General features: G+C 40.8%; 1 protein-coding gene across 2 annotated transcripts in view; it reads left to right on the top strand.

The window, feature by feature from the left end:
* BZW2 (basic leucine zipper and W2 domains 2) overlaps positions 1-25,529 on the top strand; it is a 55,466-nt gene that overhangs the window by 28,748 nt on the left and 1,189 nt on the right. For both annotated transcript variants that reach the window (XM_006165788.3, XM_027767219.1), the window contains 5 exons: positions 4,591-4,700; positions 10,390-10,560; positions 13,179-13,325; positions 15,366-15,504; positions 25,062-25,184. In XM_006165788.3, coding sequence (XP_006165850.1) covers positions 4,591-4,700; positions 10,390-10,560; positions 13,179-13,325; positions 15,366-15,504; positions 25,062-25,184 — 690 coding nt within the window. The remainder of the gene's footprint in view (positions 1-4,590; positions 4,701-10,389; positions 10,561-13,178; positions 13,326-15,365; positions 15,505-25,061; positions 25,185-25,529) is intronic.

Genomic DNA, 25,529 nt, shown 5'->3' with positions numbered 1-25,529 from the left:
TGATGAACACAAAGAGAAAGAGGAGAGGCACCCGGTATATGTTCTCTAGGCCTTTTAGAAAACATGGAGTGGCTCCTTTGGCAACATATCTGCGAATCTCCAAGAAAGGTGATATGATAGACATCAAGGGAATGGGTACTACTGTTCAAAAAGGAATGCCCCACAGATGTTACCATGGCAAAGCTGGGAGAGTCTGCAGTGTTTCCCAGCACGCTGCTGGCATTGTTGTGAACAAACAAGTTAAGGGCAAGATTCTTGCCAAGAGGATTAATGTGCGTATTGAGCATATTAAGCATTCTAAAAGCAGAGATAGCTTCCTAAATGTGTGAAGGAAAATGACCAGAAAAAGAAGGAAGCCAAAGAGAAAGGTACCTGAGTTCAACTGAAGCATCAGCATGTTCCACCCAGAGAAGCACACTTGGCAAGAACCAAGGGAAAGGAGCCTGAGCTTCCCTATGAATTCATGGCTTGGTGGGTGTTAAAAGTAAACTTAACTATGGTCTATGAAAAAAAAGTGCCAATAGTTCTTACGAGTATCCTCTACTGCCAGTGCTCCATATAAAAGCACATATACGAGGGGTCTTCAAAAAGTTTATGGAAAATGCATCTTTATTTATTTTTTGGAGAGGTTTTTGCTATAGGGAGTGTGCACTCGCCAGAAAGACAGCGAGAGACGAAAGCAAGAAATCACCCCCCAGTGGGGGATGGCCACGCCATAATCCCTTCTCCATTCTCAGGATCTTGGGCACACATGCACACGCGCCTGGTGTGAGTTTAAGCCACCGGGTCCAGGACTCGAACTGTGGTCGACTACCTGGGAGTACAGTGACATAGCCATTACGCCAACTGCTGGTCCCTGGAAAATGCATCTTTTGAGGAATCTCCACACAGATTTCAAAATTTTTGCACCAACATAATCTCGTACTATAAGTGAATTTTTGGAAGTCCCCTCGTAAGTATGTATACGTATCTCTTCAAGTAATATAAAGAGTGTATATGTTCATTATAGCCAACTAGAAGGAAAATTATGCACACCTGTGCAAAGAGATATAAATACCAAGGAGTAATTAAAATCTTAGGTGTGAGATTTCATACCTAGGCCAGATACCCTCAAGTGGAGCTGGACTAAACCATTCCTCCTATCTTAGACACTCCTGGAGTGTTCTGTTGGGACAGCTTCCATATGGGGACTGTTTTGAGCTTTGTGGGACGTTTGATCTTTTCACTGTTAGACAAAAAAGTGCAAGCCTGTGACATCTATTCCCATTTATTGTAACTACCTAAAATGTCCCTTCACTTTTCAAAAAGAAACAAAATAAATCTACTCTCTTTTTTTAATGGAGAGGTTTTTGCTATAGTGTACATGTGCACAGCAGAAAGACAGAGACAGAGAGACAGAAAGCGAGAAATCACCCCCCGGGGGGAGGGCCATGCCACAATCCCTTCTCCGTTCTCTTCTCGGGATCTTGGGCACTCACGCATATGCGCCTGGTATGAGTTTAAGCCACCGGGTCCAGGACTCGAACCGCGGTTGACTACATGGGAGTCCAGCAACATAGCCATTCCACAAACTGCTGGTCCCAAATGTACTCTTTTAAAGTGCTTTTTTTTTTTTTTTTTCAGAATCTGGGGAAATTCATACCTAAATGTTCATTTTTGATCATTCATTTAAGGCATTTATTGTCTTAAAGACAGCAAATAGTTTTAAAAAGAGGTCAAGGCTGCCACATGAGAATCTTGTTTTCATTTTAAGACATTACGACTTTGACAGCCATGCATCTAATGATTTGGTTATAGAATAAAACAAAAGTAGGCTGTTGTCTTGTAGGAGGATAATGATATACAAATTATAATGAAACACAAAACACAGTGATTTTCCTTAAAAATAAATTAAAAGAGCTTTTGTGAGAACATCTGTTCCTTCTGAGAACTTCAGAAGTTTTCCTCCTACATGTATGAAGTCCCAGCCTCGTTCATTCCTGTGGTGAAAGGGGTTATAGTTTTCTGGAGATAAGAAAAGAATAGTAAATCGAGATTCAAATGGTATTAGGCAGAGGCTTGGTATAGTTTTTGGCCTAAAATAGCTCAGATTTCTGGCAGTCTGGACTCTGTAATAGCTGTTAGTGTGTTGTTAACATTATGACATTTTAAAGTGCTTTCCTGAAGAGAATTCACAATGCATCACACATCTTATTTACGTTGGTCATTTTATAAGCAGAAAAGCATAACACACTATAAACAGTAATACATATTAAATTAAATTATCCTAGCCATCATAACAGAGAACACTTGCTTTTCTAGATGTGTGAAAACCCTAGTGATATCTGCAACATACTTTGAGACATAACTTAAAATATCAAGTGGACAAAGCAAATAAGGCAAGATATTAACAGTTGTAGAAACTGGATGGAAGGGGGACCAGCAATTGGCATAATGTCTATGTCACCGGAGTCCCTTATAATCGACATCATCCAGAGGGGCCAGCAGATGCCATCGTGGTTAAAGGTGCTGGACTCCCACATGGCCGACGGCAGTTTGAGTCCCCAACCTGCAGCTTGTTTTCTCACTCACTCTCTCTTTCTCATTCTGTCCCTTTCTGGTCAAATTAAAATAAATAAATGAATACAGTTAAATAAAATAATTTTAAAAAAAATCATGCAGAAGGAGGTGTTACTAGAAGTCAGATTTTTTTAAAACATTTCATTATTTTTTAATTATTTATTTAACTTTATTTATTCATTCATTCATTTTTATTTTGACCAGAGAGACATACACACACACAGAGAGAGAGAAGGTGAGAAAGCAAGCCACCAGGTCCAGGATTTGAACCGTGGTCAGCCAAGTGGGAGCATCCAGCACCTTAACCACCACGCCACCCGCTGGTCCCTAGAAGTCAGATTAATGGGAAGTCACCAGGCCTATACAAAATGGGAATTCTGAAGGAGATGTGAAAAATAGAAGCTACTTAAGCTACCAAAAAATGAAGCCTTCAATTCAGAAAAATCCATTAAATATTTAACTATACCTTAACTCTCTGTTACATAAATGCAACATGCGTTTAGAAATTTTAAATGTTCACAAAAGAGCTGTTGACTATCTGATCATTTGTATGTCTTTGGAAGTAAACCACAGTATAAATGTGGCGATATGACATCTATTGTTGCTTTGATTTTCAAGCTGCCAGATCTGGTTCTCAAACCAGGATTCACCATGTAGAAATCCAGCACCTTAACTGCCACACCACCTGCTGGCCCCTCAATAACCATTTTTTAAAAATCAGAAGAATTTGGTACCAGTAGATGCTGTAATGGTTATGTCGCTGGACTCCCAAGTAGTTAGCTATGGTTTGAGTCTCAGACCTGGCAGCTTAAAACTCACTTTGGGCATGCCCAAGGTCCCGAGAAGAGAATGGAGAAGAGATTACACTGTGGCCATCCCCCTGGGCTGCTTTCTCACTCTCTGTCTTTCTTTCTAGTGCATGTGCTCTATAGCAAAAATCTTCTCCCCCAAAAAAGAATCAGAAAAATTTAACTTGAAATGCTATTGATAGTTTTAGAGTTTAAATCAATAATATTTTAGCATGCTTTCTAGAAAAAGTACAACTGGAAAGTAAGTGATACATAGTTCATCTGTAACTATGCTTTTTTTTTTTTTTTAATAGAGGTTTTCGCTATAGGGCGCATGCGCTCACCAGACAGACAGAGAGAGACATAGAGACAGAAAGCGAGAAATCACCCCCCAGGGGGGATGGTCACGCCGCAATCCCTTCTCCTCCATTCTCCTCTCAGGATCTTGGGCACGCACGCACATGCGCCCGGCGTGAGTTCTAAGCCACCGGGTCCGGGATGCGAACCACAGTCGACTACGTGGGAGTCCAGCGATATAGCCACTATCGCTAACTGCTGGTTCCCTGTAACTATGCTTTTATCTGTCCCTGTTAATGTTCTGTTATAGCATCATTTTGTATCAAATTAGTTTCCATATGTTGACACTATAGTTTTCTGCCTGTGGTATATTTGGTTGTGCTTCAAGGTTACTGTTATGAACATGAAATACTGAAGAATGAAAGGGAGGTAAAAACACAAGATATTGGGGCCCACAGATGGCATGTTTAAAGCACTGGACTCCCCACATAGCTGACTGCAATTTGAGTCCCAGACCTGCCTCGTGTCTTGCTTTCTCACTTTTCATCTCTCTCTCTCTCTCTCTCTCTAGTCAAATTAAAAAATAATAATAATAAATAAAATTAAGCAAATAATTCTTTAAAAAAATACTGAAAATACTGGATAGTACGTGTTTTCAACCAAGATAAAAATAAATACATGTAACAAACAGTTATACTAGGTTGGACTCAGGGAGTCTAAATTTGAGAAGTATTTTAGCATTTTTTCCTTTTCAGGAAAATGTTCTCTTTGGAGTACTATAAAAAGGAGAATGGTTCCTAGAGGTCTGTCCATTTTTCTTGTGTACTAAATCAGGTCTATCGGTTATTTGCCCATTTTTAGGAATCCTGGTAAGACTTATTGCCGTGCCCCTCATCACCAGTGCCTTTGCTTATATAAGGAGTAAAATTCTGTTGTTTTTGAACAGGCATTGCAGCCTCATTTGCTGTCAAGCTTTTTAAAGCGTGGATGGCAGAAAAAGACGCCAACTCTGTTACCTCGTCTTTGAGAAAAGCCAACTTAGACAAGAGGCTGCTGGTAAGTGTTTTCCGAGGGTTGTCTACCTAATGCTTCTGTCAGAGCTTTGGCAATGCCCGCCATATATGACTCAGATCCCCAGGGCTGTGTTGAAATGAAGCAGTGTTCCTTTTATTTTTGTGTAATTGGCAGATTAAAAACTAATTTTACTGGGGCCAGCAGGTGGTGTAGTGGTTGAAGTGCTAGACTCCAATGTAGTGGTCCACAGATGGAGTCCTGAACCCAATGACTTAAAACCCACTTCAGGCGCGTGTGCGTCCATGCCCAAGATCCCAAGACGAGAGTGGAGAAGGGATTACAGTGTGACCATCCCCCTCGGGGGATGATTTCTCACTTTCTTTGTCTCTCTGGTGAGCGCATCTGCCCTATAACAAAAATCTCTTAAAAAAAAAAGGATTTTTACTTTAATCTTTATTTTGTAAATAAAATGATAACATTAAGGGATCGTATGGACTATAATTGTGTTCAAAAAATTAAGAAAAATATTTTCGTTCTTAAAATTTCCACCTGTTCCCTATAATTTCTTTATGCTGGAAGGAACAGCTTTGCTATAACAAATATTTTTCCACGTGGAATTGTTTTCACAAACCCAGAACAAAGTCTGAAATCTAAAGAGACACCTCTGTCACCTTCACCTCAAATAGTCTTTTCTTCCTTTTTCTCTGCTAATTGTCCCAGCGTGCAACAGTCATAATCCCATGAAATAAATCCTTTTTTTTTTTTTTTTTTTGAGGGTTTTTATTATGGGCAGATGTTCTTTTTTGAGAGGTTTTTGCTGTAGGGCACATGTGCTTGCCAGAAAGCCAGAAAGAGACAGAGACAGAAAATGAGAAATCTCTTCTCCATTTTCCTCTCGGGATCCTGGGCACATACACATGCACCGGGCGTGAGTTCAAGCCTCCGGGTCCAGGACTCGAACCATGGTCAACTACATGGGACTCCAGTGACATAGCCATTACACCAACTGCTGGTCCCAATACTTATATTTTTAATCACTCAAAATTCTTTTGTCTCTTGAAATTGACCTTAAAGAAATGTATCTATGAAGTCATTTTTGGATTTTGCAAAAGAAGGAAAATGCAGGAATCTAGATTCTAGTTCATTTCTGCTAAATGACAGTGATTTTCACTCAGTATGTATTTATCAAGTATCTGCTTTGTGTGAAGCATGGTCTTAGAAACTATGGACTTAGCAGTGAACGGGATATAAAAGTTTCTGACTCATCATGAAACCTGTTTTCTAGGGCACACAGGCAGATGCCTGTAAAGAGAGGCAAAGTCAGGACCAGCATGTGGTACAGTCATTAAAGGTGCTGGGCTCCCACAGTCAGCTGTAGTTGGAGTCCTGGACCTGGCCCCTTGAAACTCACGTTGAGTGTGTGTGTGTATGCCCAGATCCCAAGAGGAGAATGGAAGAGAAGGGATGACAGCGTGACTGTCTTCCCTGGGGAGTGATTTCTCACTTTCTGTCTCTGTCTCTCCAGCGAGCAAATGCAACCTATAGCAAAAATCTCTCAAATTTAGAAAAAAGAGAGAGAGAGAGGGAGAAGCAAAAGTCCTATCAGATGGGCGAATATATGCTGAGGATAGCAGAAGTCCATATGAATGGAATGTATTTCTTGTCTGCGAGTCTATTGGTTGTCCGAGAATTAGCCGTACCTAGGCCTGGCTGGTTCCAGGTGTGTTTTCATTCTAGGACCCAGTCTAAAGGACTGGCTTCAGTCTAGGCCATTTCATCCTTTAGCAGAGAACACGAACACAGAGATTAACTTAACCCTTCAAGCACATTAAAAACTAACCTTCTAGTGGTCAAAAGAAGTTACTGACAAGCCAGCCAACAGAGTAAAAAAATCCGCCAATAGGCTTTCACGCCCTCGAAGGGGAACCGGGGAGGCAGATGACTGAGGACAAAAATACTGTCTGTCACAACTCGCAACAGAAGACTTGGTTGTGCCTGGGGGCCAGCAGTGCTGCAGTGAAGGGAAGGACCCACATGGGAAGGTCCTAGGTTTGTAACCTGGGACCTCTTCCTACACATCAAGCACTTGGGTGCTGGTGAACCAGGCTGGCTGGGGTTGGGATGAATCACAGCACGATGGTCTTATTGGGAGTGCTTCTTTCTCAATCTCTAAATAAATAAATTTTAAAACAAAAAAACTTGATTATTTCTTAAAACATAGCTCCTTAAAGATATCAATAGTCAGGGACTGGTTCATTTAATTAGGTCATTTAAGTAATCATTTCTTTTTTGAAAGTATGTGCCATTTACCTTTCTCACTGGAGGATGTGTGTTTCTGTATTGTGGGAATGAGGAGCACAGGAGGTGATTGCTCCCAGAAGCACAGTGAGCTGGAGAATAGCAACGCAGAGAAGAGAGGAGATGGAACAAACTATCCTCCACCACTGGAAAAGGGAATAGTGATTAAGAAATTGGAGAAGTTGCTATCTTCCTTTATTTATTTAATAAGTATTTGTTGATTGTATTATATACCAGAAACTTTTCCAGGAACTAGGGATATTGAAAGGAACCAAACATGGGACCAGCAGATGACAGAATGACTATGTCACTGGACTTCCATGTAGTTGACCACGGTTCGAGTCCTGGACCCAGTGGCTTAAACTCAGGCTGAGCACGTGTGCATGTGTGCCGAAGATCGTGAGAGGAGAATAGAGAAGGGATTGTGGTGTGGCCGTCCTCCCTGGAGGGTGATTTCTCACTTTCTATCTCTCTATCTCTCTCTGTCTTTCTGGACTTTCTGGAGAGTGCACACATCCTATTGCAAAAACCTCTCCAAAAAAAAAAAAAAGAAAGAAAGAAAGGAACCAAAAAACAGATTTTTTTTTTTAATGGGCTTGCATTCTACTTCAGGGGAGTAGGCAATAAATTAAACAAACCAGTAAAATACACATTAGGGTAAAGAAGAAAGTGGAATGGAGGAATATTAATTAGGAATAGGATAAAGAGCATCAGAATGGGAGAGAGAATTTTCATCGGTCAAGGAAGGTCTCTGTGATGAGACATTTGTGTAAAGACTTGATGGAGGTGAAGGATAAACTTTAGAAGTATCTCAAGGGGGAACAGCAGATACTATAACAATTATATGGCTGGAATCCCACATGGCCAACTGCGGTTCGAGTCCCAGACCCAGTGGCATGGAACTCAGTATCAGGCACGTGTGTATGCATGTGCAAGATCCCAGGAAGAACGTGGAGGAGAAGGGATTGTGGCATGGTCATCCCCCTCAGAGGGTGATTTCTTACTTTTCCTCTCACTGTTTGTCTTTCTGGTGAGCACACACACACTATGGCAAAAACCTCTACAAATTAAAAAGGAAAAAAAAAGGATGGCAAGGGAACAGAAAATGCAAAGGCCTTGAAGCATGGCATGTCAAGGACAGAAGAAAAGTGAACAAGAGCAAGAATGTAGATCAGCCCCGAGAGATAGCAGGGCCCGTGTCATCCAGGGACTTTGACTTTTATTCCAATTGAGAGTAGAAGTATTGGGAAATTCTCTGCAGAATTGTGCTCAATGTGATTTTGAGTCCTTACAGGATTACTTTCCTGTTGCATTGGAACAGGCCCAGGTACGAGGGCGGAAGGAAGAGAGTCCTTAATCTAGGGATGAGATGATGGAGATTTGTACCCGAGTGGGCTTTTTCCAACAAGTACAAACCATGTTCCCAGCCAGAGAATGACATGCTGTGATGTAGAATGGTGTCGTTTCAGTTTCAGTGTAATAACAATATATTTCAATGTATTACATACCATGCTAAAGGGCTTCGGATGTGTTCCTAGATGAACCACAAGTACTATGTCTGATGACACTGCTCTGCAAAGAACTTCGGCTCACACTGTGCAGATCCAGTCTTCCTAAGGAGAATATGGAGTGCCCGCCAGAGTACCGCAGAGAGAATGGGCTGTGGGCTGCATAGTCCTGTCTCTAACCGTTTCATGCTGCCTACGTTGGTTCAAGCTCTTTAACCTTCTTGAGACTTGGTATATCATCTAGAACATTGTTCTGCTCTACACAGTCAGGAGGGACATGCCAGTACCTCCGGAACCAGACAGGCAAGAAGCTCAACCAAAATAAATCCATGCCTTAGCCCCTTCCAGATTTGGAAGATCTGGAGTGAGAGTGAAAATGTCAGTGATAAAGTTTCAGTCTGGGAAGAAATGTTTGCTTTAACATGAATGCAAATTGGAGAGCTGCTCTGTTCTGGCATTCTGAAACATGACTCAACAAGGAAGAGTATGGGATGACGATATGGAGAACATTGAAGTTTCCGTCCTGTCAGAGGAGCCCCTGGCCATATTCCTCTACCCAGTGGCAGTTCATTCTTGATTTTTATACTGAGACTCTTTTTTTTTTTTTTAATAATTATTTATTTATTTTTAATTTATTCATTCATTTATTTCTTAATTTTACCAGAGAGAGACAGAGGGTGAGAGTGAGAGAGAAAGGAAGTGGGAAAGCAAGCCACCAGATTCAGGACTTGAACCCTGGTTAGCCATGTGAGAGTGTCCAGTGCCTTAACCACTACGCCACCTGCTGGTCCCATACTGAGACTCTTTATCGGAGCCACCTGGCCATTGACCGTATAGCCATTTGGATCTATTTTTAGGCTCTGCAGTCTGAAAAAATGTGAGAGCTTTAGAAATTGCCTTAATTTCGTCGCCGGGTGTTAGATTTACACAGGATTAGATCGTGACTAAGTGTTAGCGAGCCCTCGCCAAGCTGTGGAGGGTAAAATGGAAATGAGGTGAAAATATGAGAGTGGCTGTGGTATGTTGCTCTTATTTTAAATTTCCATGAAAATTACGTAATAGCCTGAAGAGTTGGGAGGGTAGGTTTTGATTAGCTCTCACTGTGAACTTAATTGAGAACCACAGTCATTAACAGATGGGACAAGCTTCTCTTCAGTGTTTGAGTTCGTACGGGGGACTAACAGCATTTTCTCAGGCTGTGAGGAGAGGTTCCTGAGATGTCAGTCGTCGGTGTTGTTTTCCTAATAGTATCTCCAGTCATTTGGCATTCCTTTCTTCCTCAATCTCTCTCTCTCTATCTTTTTAAGAATTATTTATTTATTTAATTCAATTTGTTATTATTATTATGTTTTAATTTGACCAGACAGAGACATGGAGAGAGAGAGAAAGGGAAAGTGAGAAAGCAAGCTGCCAGGTCCGGAACTCAAACGACGGTCAGCCATGTGGGAATCCAGCACCTTTAACCACCACACCACTTGTTAGCCCCTCATTTGGCATTACTAAAACTGACTTGTCTGGTAACTCAGTTCAGGAAGCAGTGTGATTATGTAATGATTTCAATTTTTTGCTGTAGATTCAACATCATCAAATTATTTGTTAATGTTATGTTAAATTGAGCAAATGTAGTTCTGTATTGACACATGCTACATTTGTTTAAAGTAAAAGGGGAATGAAATGCCGATTCAAAATGTGTGAGGCTAATTTATTTAAATTCTTAGGAATGTTTTTCCCTTTCTTTCTAAAATTGCATAATTTTAGAAGGTGTTTAGGTCAGTACATACACCAGAGATTTATTCTTTGGCCATCCAGTCTTGGTGGTTTTTTCTAACTATAAGCTATGTTAAGTGAACATTTTTCCTTCACACTTGCTGGAATTTGAATGTGCTTGGCACATAGCAGTCTTTTTTTTTTCTTTCCTCCTTCAGGAACTCTTTCCAGTTAACAGACAGAGTGTGGATCATTTTGCTAAATACTTCACTGACGCAGGTCTGAAGGAGCTTTCCGACTTCCTCCGAGTGCAGCAGTCCCTGGGCACCAGGAAGGAGCTGCAGAAGGAACTCCAGGAGCGACTTTCTCAGGAATGTCCTATCAAGGAGGTAGGAGAGCACACCAGCCCTCACTGCAGAGTCCATGGGCCAAGGAGCCCCGGCCTCACCGCCCTTGTGGAGGCCCCCCTTACCTTTATGGCCTACACTTAAATTAGCTCAGGTTCTAAGTACTGATTCAGTATCCTCCACTTCAGCGCACTGTTGGGTGCTCCGGAAATTAATGGCTATTCCCATGTGAACGGCCTACTTTATTCAGCTGTCTATCAGAACATTTCACCTGTCAAACAGAGTTGACCATCCATGAGCAGAGTACCTCAGTATACAATAGGTTTTGTACTTTGCTGCAGGTTAACTAACCTGGATAAGCATTTGGTTAGTGTTTGGAGTCAATACACTGGGTATCTTGTGCATCACTAGGTAGGAATAGGTAGGCTCTGTACATTTAAAAAGTTTGAATTCGTGTCATTGGAAAAGACCAGTTGAATCAGTGATTTGTTTCATCCTATTTATAATAGTTAAACTGTGTGTGTGTGTGTGTGTGTGTGTGTGTGTGTGTGTAGGGGACCAGCAGATGGCGTAATGATTATGTCGCTGGACTCCCACATAGTCAACCGCAGTTGAGTCCCAGACCTGGTGGTTTAAAACTCATGCTGGGCCTGTGTGTGCTCGTGCCCAAAATCCCAAGAGGAGAATGGAGAAGAAGGGATTGTGGCATGGCCATTCCCCCTACACTTTGTATGTCTCTGTCTCTCTCTGGAGAGTGCATGCACCCTGTAGCAAAAATCTCTCCAAAATCTAAACACACACATGGGAACCAGCAGTTAGCATAATGGCTATGTCACTGGACTCCCACATAGTCGACCGCGGTTCACCTCCCGGACGCGGTGGCTTAAAACTCATGCCAGGTGCGTGTGTGTGCATGCCCAAGATCCCAAGAGGAGAATGGAGGAGAAGGGATTGCGGCATGAACATCCACCCTGGGGAATGATTTCTCACTTTCTGTCTCTGTGTCTCTCTCTGTTTGTCTGGCGAGCGCACGCGTCCTATAGCGAGAAAAACCTCTCCAAAAAAAAATCTAAACACACACACGCACACACACACACACACACACACACACACACATGCACGCACAGCTTGTATAGCTATGACAGTTACTCTTCCCCACCCCCTTTTTTTTTCTGGAAAAAACTTCTGTTTAAACTTTTAAAAAAGAAAAAAACAAAATGTTTACATGACAATCTAAAAATTAAGTAGAACCCTTCCCTTTTTATACTTACTCCCAATTTCCTGAGCCTCGTTTTCTATTATGCTCGAAGCCCTGCATAGCACCCACGTGGTTTATGGCTAGAGAACTTCAGATCAATTCTGTCCAGTAGATGGGGATGTTGGAATTAACAAATATTCTTAAGTCTTATGGCGTTCAAGTCAGTAATATATTCAGTATCCTAGCAAGAATTTATGTGAGTGAAGAAACAAAAGAAGTGAAAACAAACATAGAGTGATGCTCTTAGATGTAGGGACATCACACTTCTTTGTAGCTTCCTCAGGCAGCTCAGGATCGGGACTGGTGCCTTCTGCTCACAAAGGCACTCAATCCACTGCTGAAATTTCTCAGTGCAGGTCAGAAAGGAATGTTTTCAGCAAAGAAGAGAAGTGAGGCGGACAGAAAGGTTGCATTACTTACAAAGTAGTATTTTTGAGACCTTATGGGTTTTAAACACTTCTGAGGACCTAGCTTCTATTTGTGATTTTATTTCAAACAGAAGAGGCATTCCACATACATTTGCTATGAAATATATTAGGTTGGGTAGACCTCCACACTGTTGGAATTGAGAACAGATTTGCATATTAATACATAATTCAAAGGGGAAAATAAGCTGCCGAGTATTGCAGAATTAATATGTATGAAATTTTACAATTGCGAGAACCAGCAGTTAGCGTAATGGCTATGTCGCTGGACTCCTACGTAGTTGACCGCGGTTCGTGTCCCGGACCCGGTGACTTAAAACTCATGCCGGGCGCGTGTGCGTGCGTGTCCAAGATCCCGAGAGGAGAATGGAGGAGAAGGGATTGCGGCGTGACCATCCCCCCTGGGGGGTGATTTCTCGCTTTCTGTCTCTATGTCTCTCTGTCTGTCTGGCAAGCGCATGCGCCCTACAGTGAAAATCTCTCAAAAAAAAAAAAAATTTACAATTGGCATTGCACATTGTACTTCATTTAACTTAAATTAACTTCTCACTGAGGTGGGGCCTGAGGATCATCAAAGACAGTAACTGGGGGAGAATGGACTTGAACCAGCTCGACATTATTCATCAACAGGGTGAAACCCTAAGAAAGTAAAACTGGCTCAAGTATCTGCTCTTGCAGACCCCAGAGATTCCTCCATGTAAAGAATAGCTCCTAGGAAACAAAGATTCTTTCTTATTCCACGTTATGCAGCAGCTCCTGGCCCAAGCCAAGCATATTAATTTTGGGACTGAAAATAAATCTGCTTTAAGAATAAGTCATTTTGTTTTGCTTCCCTCTTGTAATCTGAGAATATGTACCAGGAAAAGAACAAGGCACAATATTTTCTTATCTGCCCCTAACCTTTTAGTGACCAGGCAGTGAGAGGGGATCTCCTCATCTGCTTGATACTTTCTGACCCTCTTTCCCCTAACATTTAGGTGGTGCTTTATGTGAAAGAAGAAATGAAGAGGAATGATCTTCCGGAAACAGCAGTGATTGGACTCCTGTGGACCTGCATAATGAACGCCGTCGAATGGAACAAGAAGGAAGAGCTCGTTGCAGAGCAAGCTCTCAAGCACCTTAAGGTAAAGGGGCTCAACAAAAAATCATCTCAGCTGCAGTCCAATAGCACCTCTTAAAAGTATACCAGTGAGGGGGCCAGCAGATGCCGTAGTGGTTAAGGCACTGAACTCTCACGTAGCCAACTAGTTTGAATCTTGGATCTAGTAGCGTGAAACTCACACCAGGCATGTGTGCATACATGCCCAAAATCCCAAGAAGAGAATGGAGGAAAAGGAATTGTGGTGTGGCTATCCCCCAGAAGGTGATTTCTCACTTTCTGTCTCTGTCTCTCTGTCTTCTGGTAAATACACCTGCCCTACCAAAAAAAAAAAAAAAAGTATGATGATGGGGGTCAGCAGGTGGTGGATCTGGCAACTTGAAAATCAGGCCAGACATGTATGTGTGCATGCCAAAAGTCCAGAGAGGAGAATGAAGGAATGAAGAAGGGATTGTGGCACGGCCGTCCCTTTTGGAGGGTGATTTCTCACTTTCTCCGTCCCTTTCTCTCTCTTTCTCTGTTGAAAAACCTGGGGGAAAAAAGCATAACAACAGGTTCTTGCTGCATTTTCCCCAGACTGAAGCTAAATAGATCCTTACTAATGTTTTTCTTTTCACATTTGCCACTGCCTAAAATGTCCTAGATATATGAGCCTATGAAATACCTAAGGACAAGTTCGTTCTTTTTAAAAAAGAATTATTTTGTTTAACTTTATTTATTATTATTATTTTCCAGTTTAATCAGAGAGCGACAGGAGAGGGAAGGTGAAAAAGCAAGCCACCAGGTCTGGGACTTGAACCATGGTTGGCCATGTAGGAGTCCAGTGCCTTTAACCACCACGCCACCTGCCAGCTCCAGGACAAGTTCTTATTAGAAAAAAGGGTGGAATTATCATATGCAGTCCTAAAAGTCAGTGAGAAGTTTGGTCAGACTATTGGCTTGCTTTCTTTTCTGTGTGAGAAAAACATATAGAAGATGTTTATGTAAACCATAAATTGATAATAGGATTTGAAAAATCTCTGCGTGGTGGGAAAAATCTGTTGATTGCTTAAATTGTGTTTATGATCATGGATGCATGTGTCTTTATTTTATTAATCATCTTCCTAGAAGACTATATTAAGGCAAATGGAAGACTTAGATTCTGTCTGCAAACTTTACATGTGTTGAGAAGTCAAACTCAAAGGCAGACACAAGAGAGGACTCAAAAAATTTGTAGAAAACTAGAATGAAAGCACAAATGTGTTTTCATGCAAGAAATTTTAGAATCCATACATCATCTTTGTATAATAAATATTTTTCTGCAAAGTCTTTGAAGACTCATATAGTCTAGGCATAATATACAAGATGATTCTCTGTGTGTTGGAGGACAGAACAGTGAGTGAACTATAGGCTGAGTTGATCCGAAGACTCCCTATTAAAGTTAAGCGTTGAATTGAGTAGTCTTAGAGAACACAATGACTGTACATCAGTGACTGAAAGACAAGGGTGTTTTGACACACAAGAGCAATAAGAATAAAGCCATACAAGGGATCTGAGGGATCTGAGACGTCTCTTCTAATGACATAGCCGCGTTCCACTGCTACTATGACTATTGTATGAGGATATTATTTCATTTTCACACTCTCCATTAGACATAGTAGACACAGCAGTTGCCTTTACAGGCAGTCTCATATTTGGTTTCTTTTAATGGGTACAGCAAGAGAAACCAAGATATGGGCTAAAAAGAATTAATTCTGATTGGATGCAATATAAGATAATCCCAGAAGTGGACATTTTCTTTTCTTTTTGTTTTTAAAGAATTATTTTTATTTTATTTAGTATTATTATTTTTAAATGTGACCACAGAGAAAGAGAGAGAGGTAACGTGAGAAAGCAAGCAGTCAGGTCTGGGACTTGAACTGCAGTTGGCTATGTGGGAATCCAGCACTCCAACCACCATGCTACCTGCTGGCCCCAAAAGGGGATGTTTTTTAGGTAAATCTCTAGATTATTGAGACAGTTCTAGCAATGCTAGCTCTGGACCTCCTACAAACATAGCCATTTTTACTCTCTGCTTCTGTTCTAGCAATACGCACCCCTGCTGGCGGTGTTCAGCTCCCAAGGCCAGTCAGAGCTGATCCTCCTCCAGAAGGTTCAGGAATACTGTTACGACAACATCCACTTCATGAAAGCCTTTCAAAAGATCGTCGTTCTTTTTTATAAAGGTATCTGTCCATGTTGTTCCACACTATGTTTCTGTTGTATTTAAGTTCTGTAAGGGTCAGAACAGGGGTTGAGAAGAAGAAGTCATGCAGTTCAGTCTGTACGGGCACAGCAAAAGATTCTCATTTGGGAAAGTTTCAGGTAGGCCGTCATTCCTGGGAGAGAAAAGGCCCACATCCTGTGTATTCTTTGCTTCAGTAACCATACCAATTAGGCCCCTGTGAATCTCTCATTAGTGGAAGTCACCAGAAGTGTGGTGATGAACTGGTTATTTCTTGGAGATGGTGAAATAATTGAGTCTGTTTTTGAATTGTAAGGAGTAGGTCTAATAACAATGATTATTGAAATACCATAGAGCTGACTTTAAAATGACTGAATTCATTAGTCTTTTCACTTTGTATTTTGGTTATGGCCCAGCCATTCTCCTATTTTCTAAGGGAATGGCTATTTTTAGGTTTTCACATTTACTGTCTTTTCCTTGTATTTATAAGGATTAGGTTGCCATGACAACTGGCACTAAAAAAGAAATGCTAAAGATTTTGACTGGCCTCAATCTCTTTACCTATGACACATAATAAATGATTCCGGACTATTCTTTGGTCTAGATTTATGCAGCTTTATGTGGGAAGAAAAGGAATCTGAAGACATGATACATTTTTAACATTATAAAATGCATGTTAGGAGCTATCACAATCTTCATGGTATGACACTGAAAAGTTAAACTATAAAAAATACCAGCCAAATGCCTGTTTTCATTTTGGTAGGCTCTTAAATTTGTCTATTTTGTTGGTTTGGTTTTTGTTGTTCTTGTTTTTTTTAAGAGAGATTTTTGTGACGGGGTATATGCACTTGCCACAGAGACAGAAAGCAAGAAAGCACCCCTCAGTGGGAACACCATACTACAATTCCTTCTCCTCCATTCTTCTCTTAGAATTTTGAGCATGCTTACACACAAGTCCAGCTAAATTTGTTTATTTTTTAATGATGACTTGGGAGTTTGGGAAATAAATTTTACATTATTGATTACTTGCTACTTTAAAAAAAATTAAAGCATCATTTAATTTTATTTAACATAATTAGGTTTTCCTTTTTCTTTTTTTTTTTTGAGAGATTTTCACTGTAGGGCGCGTGCGCTCGCCAGACAGACAGAGAGAGACATAGAGACAGAAAGCGAGAAATCACCCCCCAGGGAGGATGGTCACGCCGCAATCCCTTCTCCTCCATTCTCCTCTCAGGATCTTGGGCACGCACGCACATGCACCCGGCGTGAGTTTTAAGCCACCGGGTCCGGGACACGAACCGTGGTCGACTACGTGGGAGTCCAGCGACATAGCCATTACGCTAACTGCTGGTTCCCATGGTTTTCCTTTTTTAGAGAGAGTTTTGCTATAGAGCACATGTGCTCTCTAAGAGATAGAGGTAGACAGACAGAAAGCAAGAAATCAACCCCTGGGATGGCCATGCTGCAATCCCATCTCTTCCATTCTCTGCTTGGGATTTTGGGCATGCACGCACACATGCCCCACATCAGTTTCAAGCCTCCAGGTGCAGGATTTGAACCATAATCAGCCATGTGGGAATCCAGCAATATAACCATTACACCATCTGTTGGTCCCAACATCATTAATTTTTCATTTGACTAGAGACAGAATGAAAGGGAATATGAGAAAGTAAGCCACCAGATCCACTGTTTGAACCGTGGTTGGCCAAGTGGAACCCCAGCACCTTAACTACCACACCACCTGCTGGCCCTTAAAATGTTTGATAGTATTTTATAATGAATTTTTTCTTTTAAAAAAACATTCTTTAAAATGCATGCATCTTACCCAAAAATGATAATTTGCATTCAAATGATGATTTATATTTTCAGAGCACCAAGGTATTCATTCAGCAGCAATTATTATATCCATAAGAGGATGTCATGACTACCGAGTCTCATCTGAAGTTTAATAATTGGTGTTTCCTCCATTTAGATCTGAGCTAGATCTTACCAAATCATACTGAACTAGGGCTTACCAAATCATACTGAAAGTCACCCATCTGAGCCATGCCTGCAGGTCATATTGCCAGCCCACACACATATGGTACCCAGTGCCAACAAAGAGAAGCAGAATCCACTCAGCCAGGCCATTCTGTCCACATTAACCACACCTGGCCCCATTCGTAAGACTGGTAGAAAGACCTATGGGACAGGTTTCACATTTGCTTTGAAGGAAGGCCACATTTTTCCACCGTGGGAAAATGAAGTATGTATTAGTTACTTAAATAGTTTCCTTTCCTGTTCTTTAATGCTGTTTGTTTATCCCAAACAGTATTTCTTCCCAGATTTTTTTTTTAACTGAAATATCGTTATTTAAGCTTATTCTGCAGGAAGATTCCATTTCATTTTTTTTTTATTTTAATTTTAATTTTATTTATTGTTATTTTTCAATTTACTACAGGGCATGGATACTCACCAGGGAGAAGCAGAGAGAGAGAAAGTGAGGAAACAAACTGCCAGGCCCAGGACTAGAACCATGGTCAGCCATATGAGAGTCCAACAGCCCAACCACCACACCACCTGCTGGTCCCTCTATTTCATTATTGTGCTTACTTTACAAAAGAATCAGTAGGCCACTTGCTACCAATAATGGCATCGAGTAGTATATGAACTATTAAAATCCTTCAGATATCTCATTTTAACCATTAATGCCAACATCCTTCACCATTATACTCCTTAAACCAAATACCAATATATATCCACACTGGCTGCTTTAATTTACTTCTTATTCTTCATCCTCAAAAGCTAAAAGATAGTGACCCCAAATTATAAAATAACCCAAGACATTGGCACTAGAAACTGAAAAGAAGAAACGCTATCTTTTTTCCACAGGCCATTAACGACCTGGGCAATCAGCTTTTAAATAAAGATAGAAAGGTCTATGACAAGTAGCAGCAGCCCACAAAAATATTGGAAGGATAATCCTGAGCCTCCATTTGATTCTGGCTGACTTATTTTTAAAAATAAAACCAGAAATTTTTTTCAAAAAATGTAAACCTGAACTGGGGACCAGTAGTTGGCATAATGGCTATGTCGCTGGACTCCCATGTAGTTGACTGTGGTTCAAGTCCCGGACCCAGTGGCTTAAACTCACACTGGACACATGTGCGTGCGTGCCCAAGATCCCGATAGGAGAGTGGAGGAGGAGGGATTGTGGCGTGGCCATTCCCCCTTGGGGGTGATTTCTTGCTTTCTGTCTCTCTGTCTCTCTCTGTATTTCTGGTGAGCACACGTACCCTATAGCAAAAAACCTCTAAAAAAAAAAAAGAAAAGTAAACCTAAACTATCTCACTGAGGTGTTCAAACAGTATTTTTTGTGTTTCTATGCTTACCTTCTTAATTCTTGTTTTTCCCCCACTTCTTACTTTGGCCTTATTTTGTCCAATAGACACTTGTATACCAAAGAGGTGTGTATTAGATTTGTCTTTATAGGCATGTAAATGTGCTTATTTTGTATTGCATATGCTTAAAATGGCCTGATAACCTTTTTTTACTATTTTTTACTTTTTTCTTTTTTTTGAGAGGTTTTTGCTATAGAGTGCATGCATTCGCCAGAGAGACAGAGACAGATAGAAAGCGAGAAATCATCCCCCAGGGGGGATAGCCACACCACAATCCCTTCTCCTCTATTGTCCTGTGGGGATCTTGGGCATGCACGCACACGCGCCCAGCATGAGTTTAAGCCACCAGGTCCAGGACTTGAACCATGGTCGGCTACATGGGAGTTCAGTGACATAGCCATTACACTAACTGCTGGTCCCCTGATAACCTTTTTATATTTTTATTTTTCAGTTTGCCAAAGGCACATGTTTTGGGTTATTGGTAATGTCATGACATATTTTTTTCTGTTTTTCTGTGCATAAATGCATCATGACTTTTCTAGTGACCCAACACTTGCTGGAGAGAGAGAAAGCAAAAAAGCACCCCACCCTCCATGGTTATGCAATCCCCTCCTCTCCCTTTCTTTATCCTTTAGGCACACACACACACACACACACACAAACCCAGTATCTTTTTCAAGCTGCTGGGTCCAGTACTCAAACAGTGTAGTAGGCCATGTATGATCCACTACCTTAACCACCGTGCCACCAGTTGACCTCAGATGACCTTTCAAAGTGAGTTTTAATGCACTCCTTTCCTAATTCTAGTGTGTGTAAGGATCACTTGGAAAACTTGTTAAAACATAGGCTGGGCTCACCCCCTCTGTTCTCCTTCAGAGCCTAACACTCACAGGAGCCAGATCACATGGCCCACTGTAGTTTGAATCCTAACCTGTCAGCTTGAAAAACTCCCTAGGCATGTGTGTGTATGAGTGCTCAGAATCCCAACGGAATGGAGAGAGGGAGAAGGGATTATGCTTGACCACACCCCATTGGGGATGCTAGTCTTTAAAAGTATGTAAATAATGAAATAAAAGTAGAAAAAAACTGTAAGTGATGTTTTTAGGAATGAAAGAAAAAAAGTGATGATTGGTCACTTAGTGAAAATTCACTTTCTGTATTAAAATCTAGATTTTTTTTATGTTTACAGCAGTAAAAAGAAATAGTAACTCCATTGTAACTTTCAAACCTCACATTATTCACTTTCTAAAACATTCTTTTTTTTTTTTTTTTTTTTACTGAAAATGAGTGCCGTAATCTCAGCATGTGGGGCTAAAAGTTATATGACTACCTTGTCAAGTGCTATTATCTCTATCATTGAGATTTTTTTTTTCTTGCAGAGATTTCTTAAGTTAAATTTTATCCCTCATGCAAATTTTTCTAAAACTTTTCTTATTCTAAAAAAGAGTTCTTATTCTTATTCTAAAAAAGAGTTCTCAGCATATGTTCCCAGCACTCTTCATCTAAATTTTTTGACTTATGTCCCAATGTGACATCCCTTTCAAAATTCATCCCTCTGAATTTCATAAGTTTCATAATTTTAGACTTAAGTATCTAACTAACTAACTTTATGTAGAGCTTAGCAATCATCAAACCACATTTACAGTACTGTACCTTTGATCCTCACAAATACCCAGTTCATTAAATTATAAGCCTGAAAATTGTGAAATACAGAATTCTTCTCATCAACCTTATATACTGGTTTGTTATCCATGTATTAAATGTGTTCTATATGGCAGGCTTACATTAAATGCTAGAATGAGAGGAATAAAACTGACTTCCTGGATTGCAGTCTGTAGAAGGAAAAGAAAGAATTACAGTCATGTCAGTTGCTAAAATAAGCTTCGTACATATGGTGTCATAAGTGGGAGATGGTGCATGAAGGGCACTCAACTTAGAATTGAAGCTAATTTGGATGAGGAAAAGAGAAAGCTCTCAGGTGGCACAAGTAATTTTATTAGATATTTTAAAGAGGTTGGGCAGATACAAATGTGAAAAATATATATAAATATATTTTGTCACCTGAGGGAACTCCATGCAACTGTACAATGTCTTCCTTTTGTAATGCATTTTTAATATTTTACATTCCTAGTAGACATTTCTAGACAGTCTCAACCAAAATGTAGTGGTCTCCCAATTTTAATTAACTTTTCTCCCCACTTTTACTTTTTTTTGGGGGGGAAAACATTCTTTCTCTTCTTTATTCCTCAAGGATTTTCTTCCTTTTTAGATTATACTCATCACTAAACAGAAATTGACTTTGTTTCTAAACTTTGTAATGTTCATACTTTATCTCTTAAATCAACCTGTGTAGCTGCTTTGGTGCCTTTTTATTGTTATTTCCCTGGTACTAGATATTTGGGTTTGCAGCAAATATTCATGAGGAAAATGGATGCCTAACTTCTAAGAATTTGACCCGGTACCATTTATCCAATTTAAGTGGATAATACATTTGATAGATGTTACCTATCACTGAGTGTCCTTTCCATAGGCTCTGCCTTTGCAAGCCTTTTATTAGTTGCATGGCCTCTTTCAGCCTCTGTGAGGCAATGAAACAGGAATGAGGTGTCTTCAGGAGCCCTTCAGGAGACAAATCCTTTCACTAAACTGCAGTCTAAGACATTTTTCCAGCATATACTTCATATCATCCCAAATTCATAAGGTGTGGAGAAAATAGTTTCCCTTTCCATGTTTGTCACATTTTAAAATTCCCTTTTCTTGGGACCAGCAGTTAGTGTAATGGCTATGTTACTGGACTCCCATGTAGTCGACCGCGATTCGCGTCCCGGACCCGGTGTCTTAAACTCATGCTGGGCGCATGTGCGTGTGTGCCCAAGATCCCGAGAGGAGAATGGAGGAGAAGGGATTGTGGCATGGTCATCCCCTCTGGGGGGTGATTTCTCGTTTTATGTCTCTCTGTCTCTCTCTGTCTGTCTGGCGAGCACACGCGCCCTATAGCAAAAAAAAACTCTAAAAATTTATTTATTCATTTTTTAATTTGTTAGAGGGCACGTGTGCTTGCCAGAGAGAGGGAAAGGGGAAAAGCACCCTCTCAATGGGGCATATTTCATGTCACGATCCTTCACCTCCATCTCTCTACCCTGTAGGGAATTTGGGCACAAGTGCACATATGCCCAGTTACTTGCAAGCAGCAGGATCTGGGATTTGAACTGCACTGTCAGCTATATGGGATTCAGCTCCCTAACAACAAGATTATGAGACCAGTCCTACAATAGTAATAATAATAATTCAACATTATATGCATGTGATTTATAAACTCTGAAATAGGTATATTTGGTACACTTTGTAAAAAATGGTCTTATTAATAAGAAAGCATGACCAGAGCAGCTTGGAAATTACTGACCTAAATGACAAGCATCTTAAAGGTAATTCATAAACTGTATAAAAGGGACTTTAGTTTTGCTATAGGGCACATGTACTTGGCAGAGAGAGAGAGTGAGAAATCACCCCTTAGGGGATTGACCATGACACAGTCCTTTCTTCTCCATTCTCTGGGATTTGGGGCACATACACACACACACACACCTGGCATATTTTTCAAGCTGCTGGGTCAAGGATTTGAACCGCAGAGTGGGCTATGTAGGATCCAGCCATCTTAACCAACACACCACCAACTGACCCTAAGAAGGACTTCAAAAAATCTCTAATTAGCTCATGTGTGTACATGCCCAAAATCCTGAAAGGAGAATGAACAAAAAAGGATGGTTGGCCATCACCCCAGGGGTGATTTCTCACTTTGCCTCTTTATTATGCTCTCTGTCTCTCTCTTTCTCTCTCCCTGAGTGCATGTACTCTATGACAAAAATACATAAATCTATAAATAAAATAAAACACTTATTAGCATTCTTAAAATGTTTCTGCAAGGCAGTTTTGCACAATAACAGTTACTTCCTAAGTCCATAACTGCCTGTTCCTCACCTCTATGAAAACTGGGCTTTGAGGGCTAGCGAAAAGTTGTTTCATTATATTGAGTGGAGAGCTGGAAAAAGAAGCAACTAAAAAATTAGAAGAAAAGGCTAATTAATTATTTTAACTGGGGACCAGCAGTTGACATACTGGCTACCTCCCCGGACACCCCTGTAGTTTGCAGCGGGTTCGGGCTTTGGTGCCTTAAACTCAGCCCGGTGCGTGTGCGTGCGTGCCCAAGATCCCGAGAGGAGAATGAAGGAGAAGGAATTGCTGCGTGGCCCCCCTCTGGGAGATGATTTTTCACTTTCTGTCTCTCTGTCTCTCTCTCTCTCTGGTGAGCACATGTGCCCTATAGCAATAATAATAATAATAATAATTTTAACTGTGTCCAGTCCTTATAAATGACTAAATCCAAATTTCTTCCTCCCAATGCAGATGTAGTGTAATTAATGGGAAAAAAAACAATAAATGGAGGAACCTTATGTTTTCAAAAACCAATCATGCTAATTTGTAGTCAGTTCAAATCTCTTCAATTTAATTCAAGAGCCTTTTCCAAGAAATAATTATTAATGTTTTAAAGAGGAAAAATATTTTTGTTACAAAAACAAGGATGTTTTCAACTAATCCAGTATCAGGTCATTTTTGTTGTTTTCAATAAGTCAGAATTATAAATGCAAATACCTCACTGGTGATTTGTGACTGTTGCATGGACTTATCAGTATTTATAATAGATTGGGCATACATGGGGGATGGTAACAAATACTTCTTATCTGTTTATCATTTCTTTTGTCACCCCACAATTCCAAAGGACAGCCAGTTAGAACATTGCTAGAAGTATGTAGGCTGGGGACTAGCAGTTGGCGTAATGGTTATGTCGCTGGACTCCCATGTAGTTGACAGTGGTTTGAGTCCCGGACTCGATGGCTTAAACTCACGCTGGGCGCATGTGCGTGCGTGCCCAAGATCCTAAGAGGAGAATGGAGAAGAGATTGCAGCATGGCCATCCCCCCCAGGAGGTGAGTTCTCATCTTCTGTGTCTGTCTTTCTGGCGAGCACACGCACCCTATAGCAAAAAACCTCTCAAAAAAAAAAAAAAAAGAAGTATTTGGGCTGTTAATTTTATATTCCTTCTCCTATTCTTTTTTATTCCCCACCCCCCCTTGGAGGAGACTTGAAGGAGATTTATTTTTTCTATAGGGCACGTGTGCTCGCCAGAAAGACAGACACAGAAGATGAGAACTCACCTCCTGGGGGGGATGGCCATGCTGCAATCTCTTCTCCATTCTCCTCTTAGGATCTTGGGCACGCACACACACATAACTGGCGTGAGTTTAAGTCCCCAGGTCTAGGACTCAAACTGTGGTCAACTACATGGGAGTCCAGCGACATAGCCATTGCACTAACTGCTGGTCCCCCTCCTCCTATTTTTAACATTAAATACTCCTGATGATAAATTGAAGGTATCTAGGCACATTTGTAGAATTTAGAGTTTTAGGAAATAGCTAACACTTTTTGTTAGAAACCTTGCATAAAAATCTAGTATGTCTCTTTTTCTCTTAATGCAGTATAGGGAGGAACATTGTTCTTACAATGTCGAATTTCACGCTGTAGGAAAATAAATCAGTGATTTAGTAATGGAATAAGGGTCACACTTTCAGTTATGTGCATACCAGTCCCATAATTTCTCAGGAAGCTCACCTTCATATCAATTGTCAACCTCATTATTGCACCCAGCTATACTTTTTTCTTCCTTTACCATTTTCTTCTTTAAAAATAAATTCCCCTCAAAAGACCAGTCATTTGGGGTTGCTCTTTAATCAAGGTATAGTTGGATTTGGCAGGACACAGAATGTTCTGCCGTGCAGGAACTGCTGATTCATTTGCAAAATTACAAAATAACCCTTCCTCTTACCAGTTAGCACCCTTAGGGATTTCCAAGCCCTAGCGGTGACTGGGCTTGCTCTGTAGCGTGCCTGCTGACGTGTATGCTAGATCATCATCACTACAGTATTTATTAAGCTGTCGCCGTACGGCACTGCGCTACACAGAAGTGAGCTTCGACGCTCTCTCCTGATAAGCGTCAGAGCTGAATTTCCTTCATAATAGAGCTTTTAATATTAACAGAGATAGCTTTCTGTTCTTAGACACAGAGTTGTTTTCAAGCATGATTTTCATGTAGTAACTTTGAAACCTTGATTTGAAATTGCAGCTGATGTTCTGAGTGAAGAAGCAATATTGAAATGGTATAAAGAAGCACACGTCGCCAAAGGCAAAAGTGTTTTTCTTGACCAGATGAAGAAGTTTGTTGAATGGTTACAAAATGCAGAAGAAGGTATGATGCCTAATAACATCTCTGGTGGTCATTTAGCAAATACTTTGTCATCATGCTTCAAGATACTTACCACTTCTGGGACCAGCAGTTAGCATAATGGCTATGACACTGGACTTCCATGTAGTCAACCGTGGTTTGAGTCCCAGACCTAGTGACTTAAACTCACGCCAGGCACATGTGCGCGTGTGCCCAAGATCCCGAGAGGAGAATGGAGGAGAAGGGATTGCGACGTGGCCATCCCCCCGAGGGGTGATTTCTCGCTTTCTGTCTGTCTCTCTCTGTCTTTCTGGCGAGCACACATGCCCTATAGCAAAAACCTCTCCAAAAAAATAAAAAGATACCTAC

This window comes from Tupaia chinensis, unplaced genomic scaffold (genome assembly GCF_000334495.1).
Source record: "Tupaia chinensis unplaced genomic scaffold, TupChi_1.0 Scaffold144031_1, whole genome shotgun sequence".
In the NCBI taxonomy this organism is placed as follows: domain Eukaryota; kingdom Metazoa; phylum Chordata; class Mammalia; order Scandentia; family Tupaiidae; genus Tupaia; species Tupaia belangeri.
The sequence above is the reverse complement of the archived record's forward strand: the minus strand, read 5'-3'. Positions and strand labels throughout refer to the sequence as shown.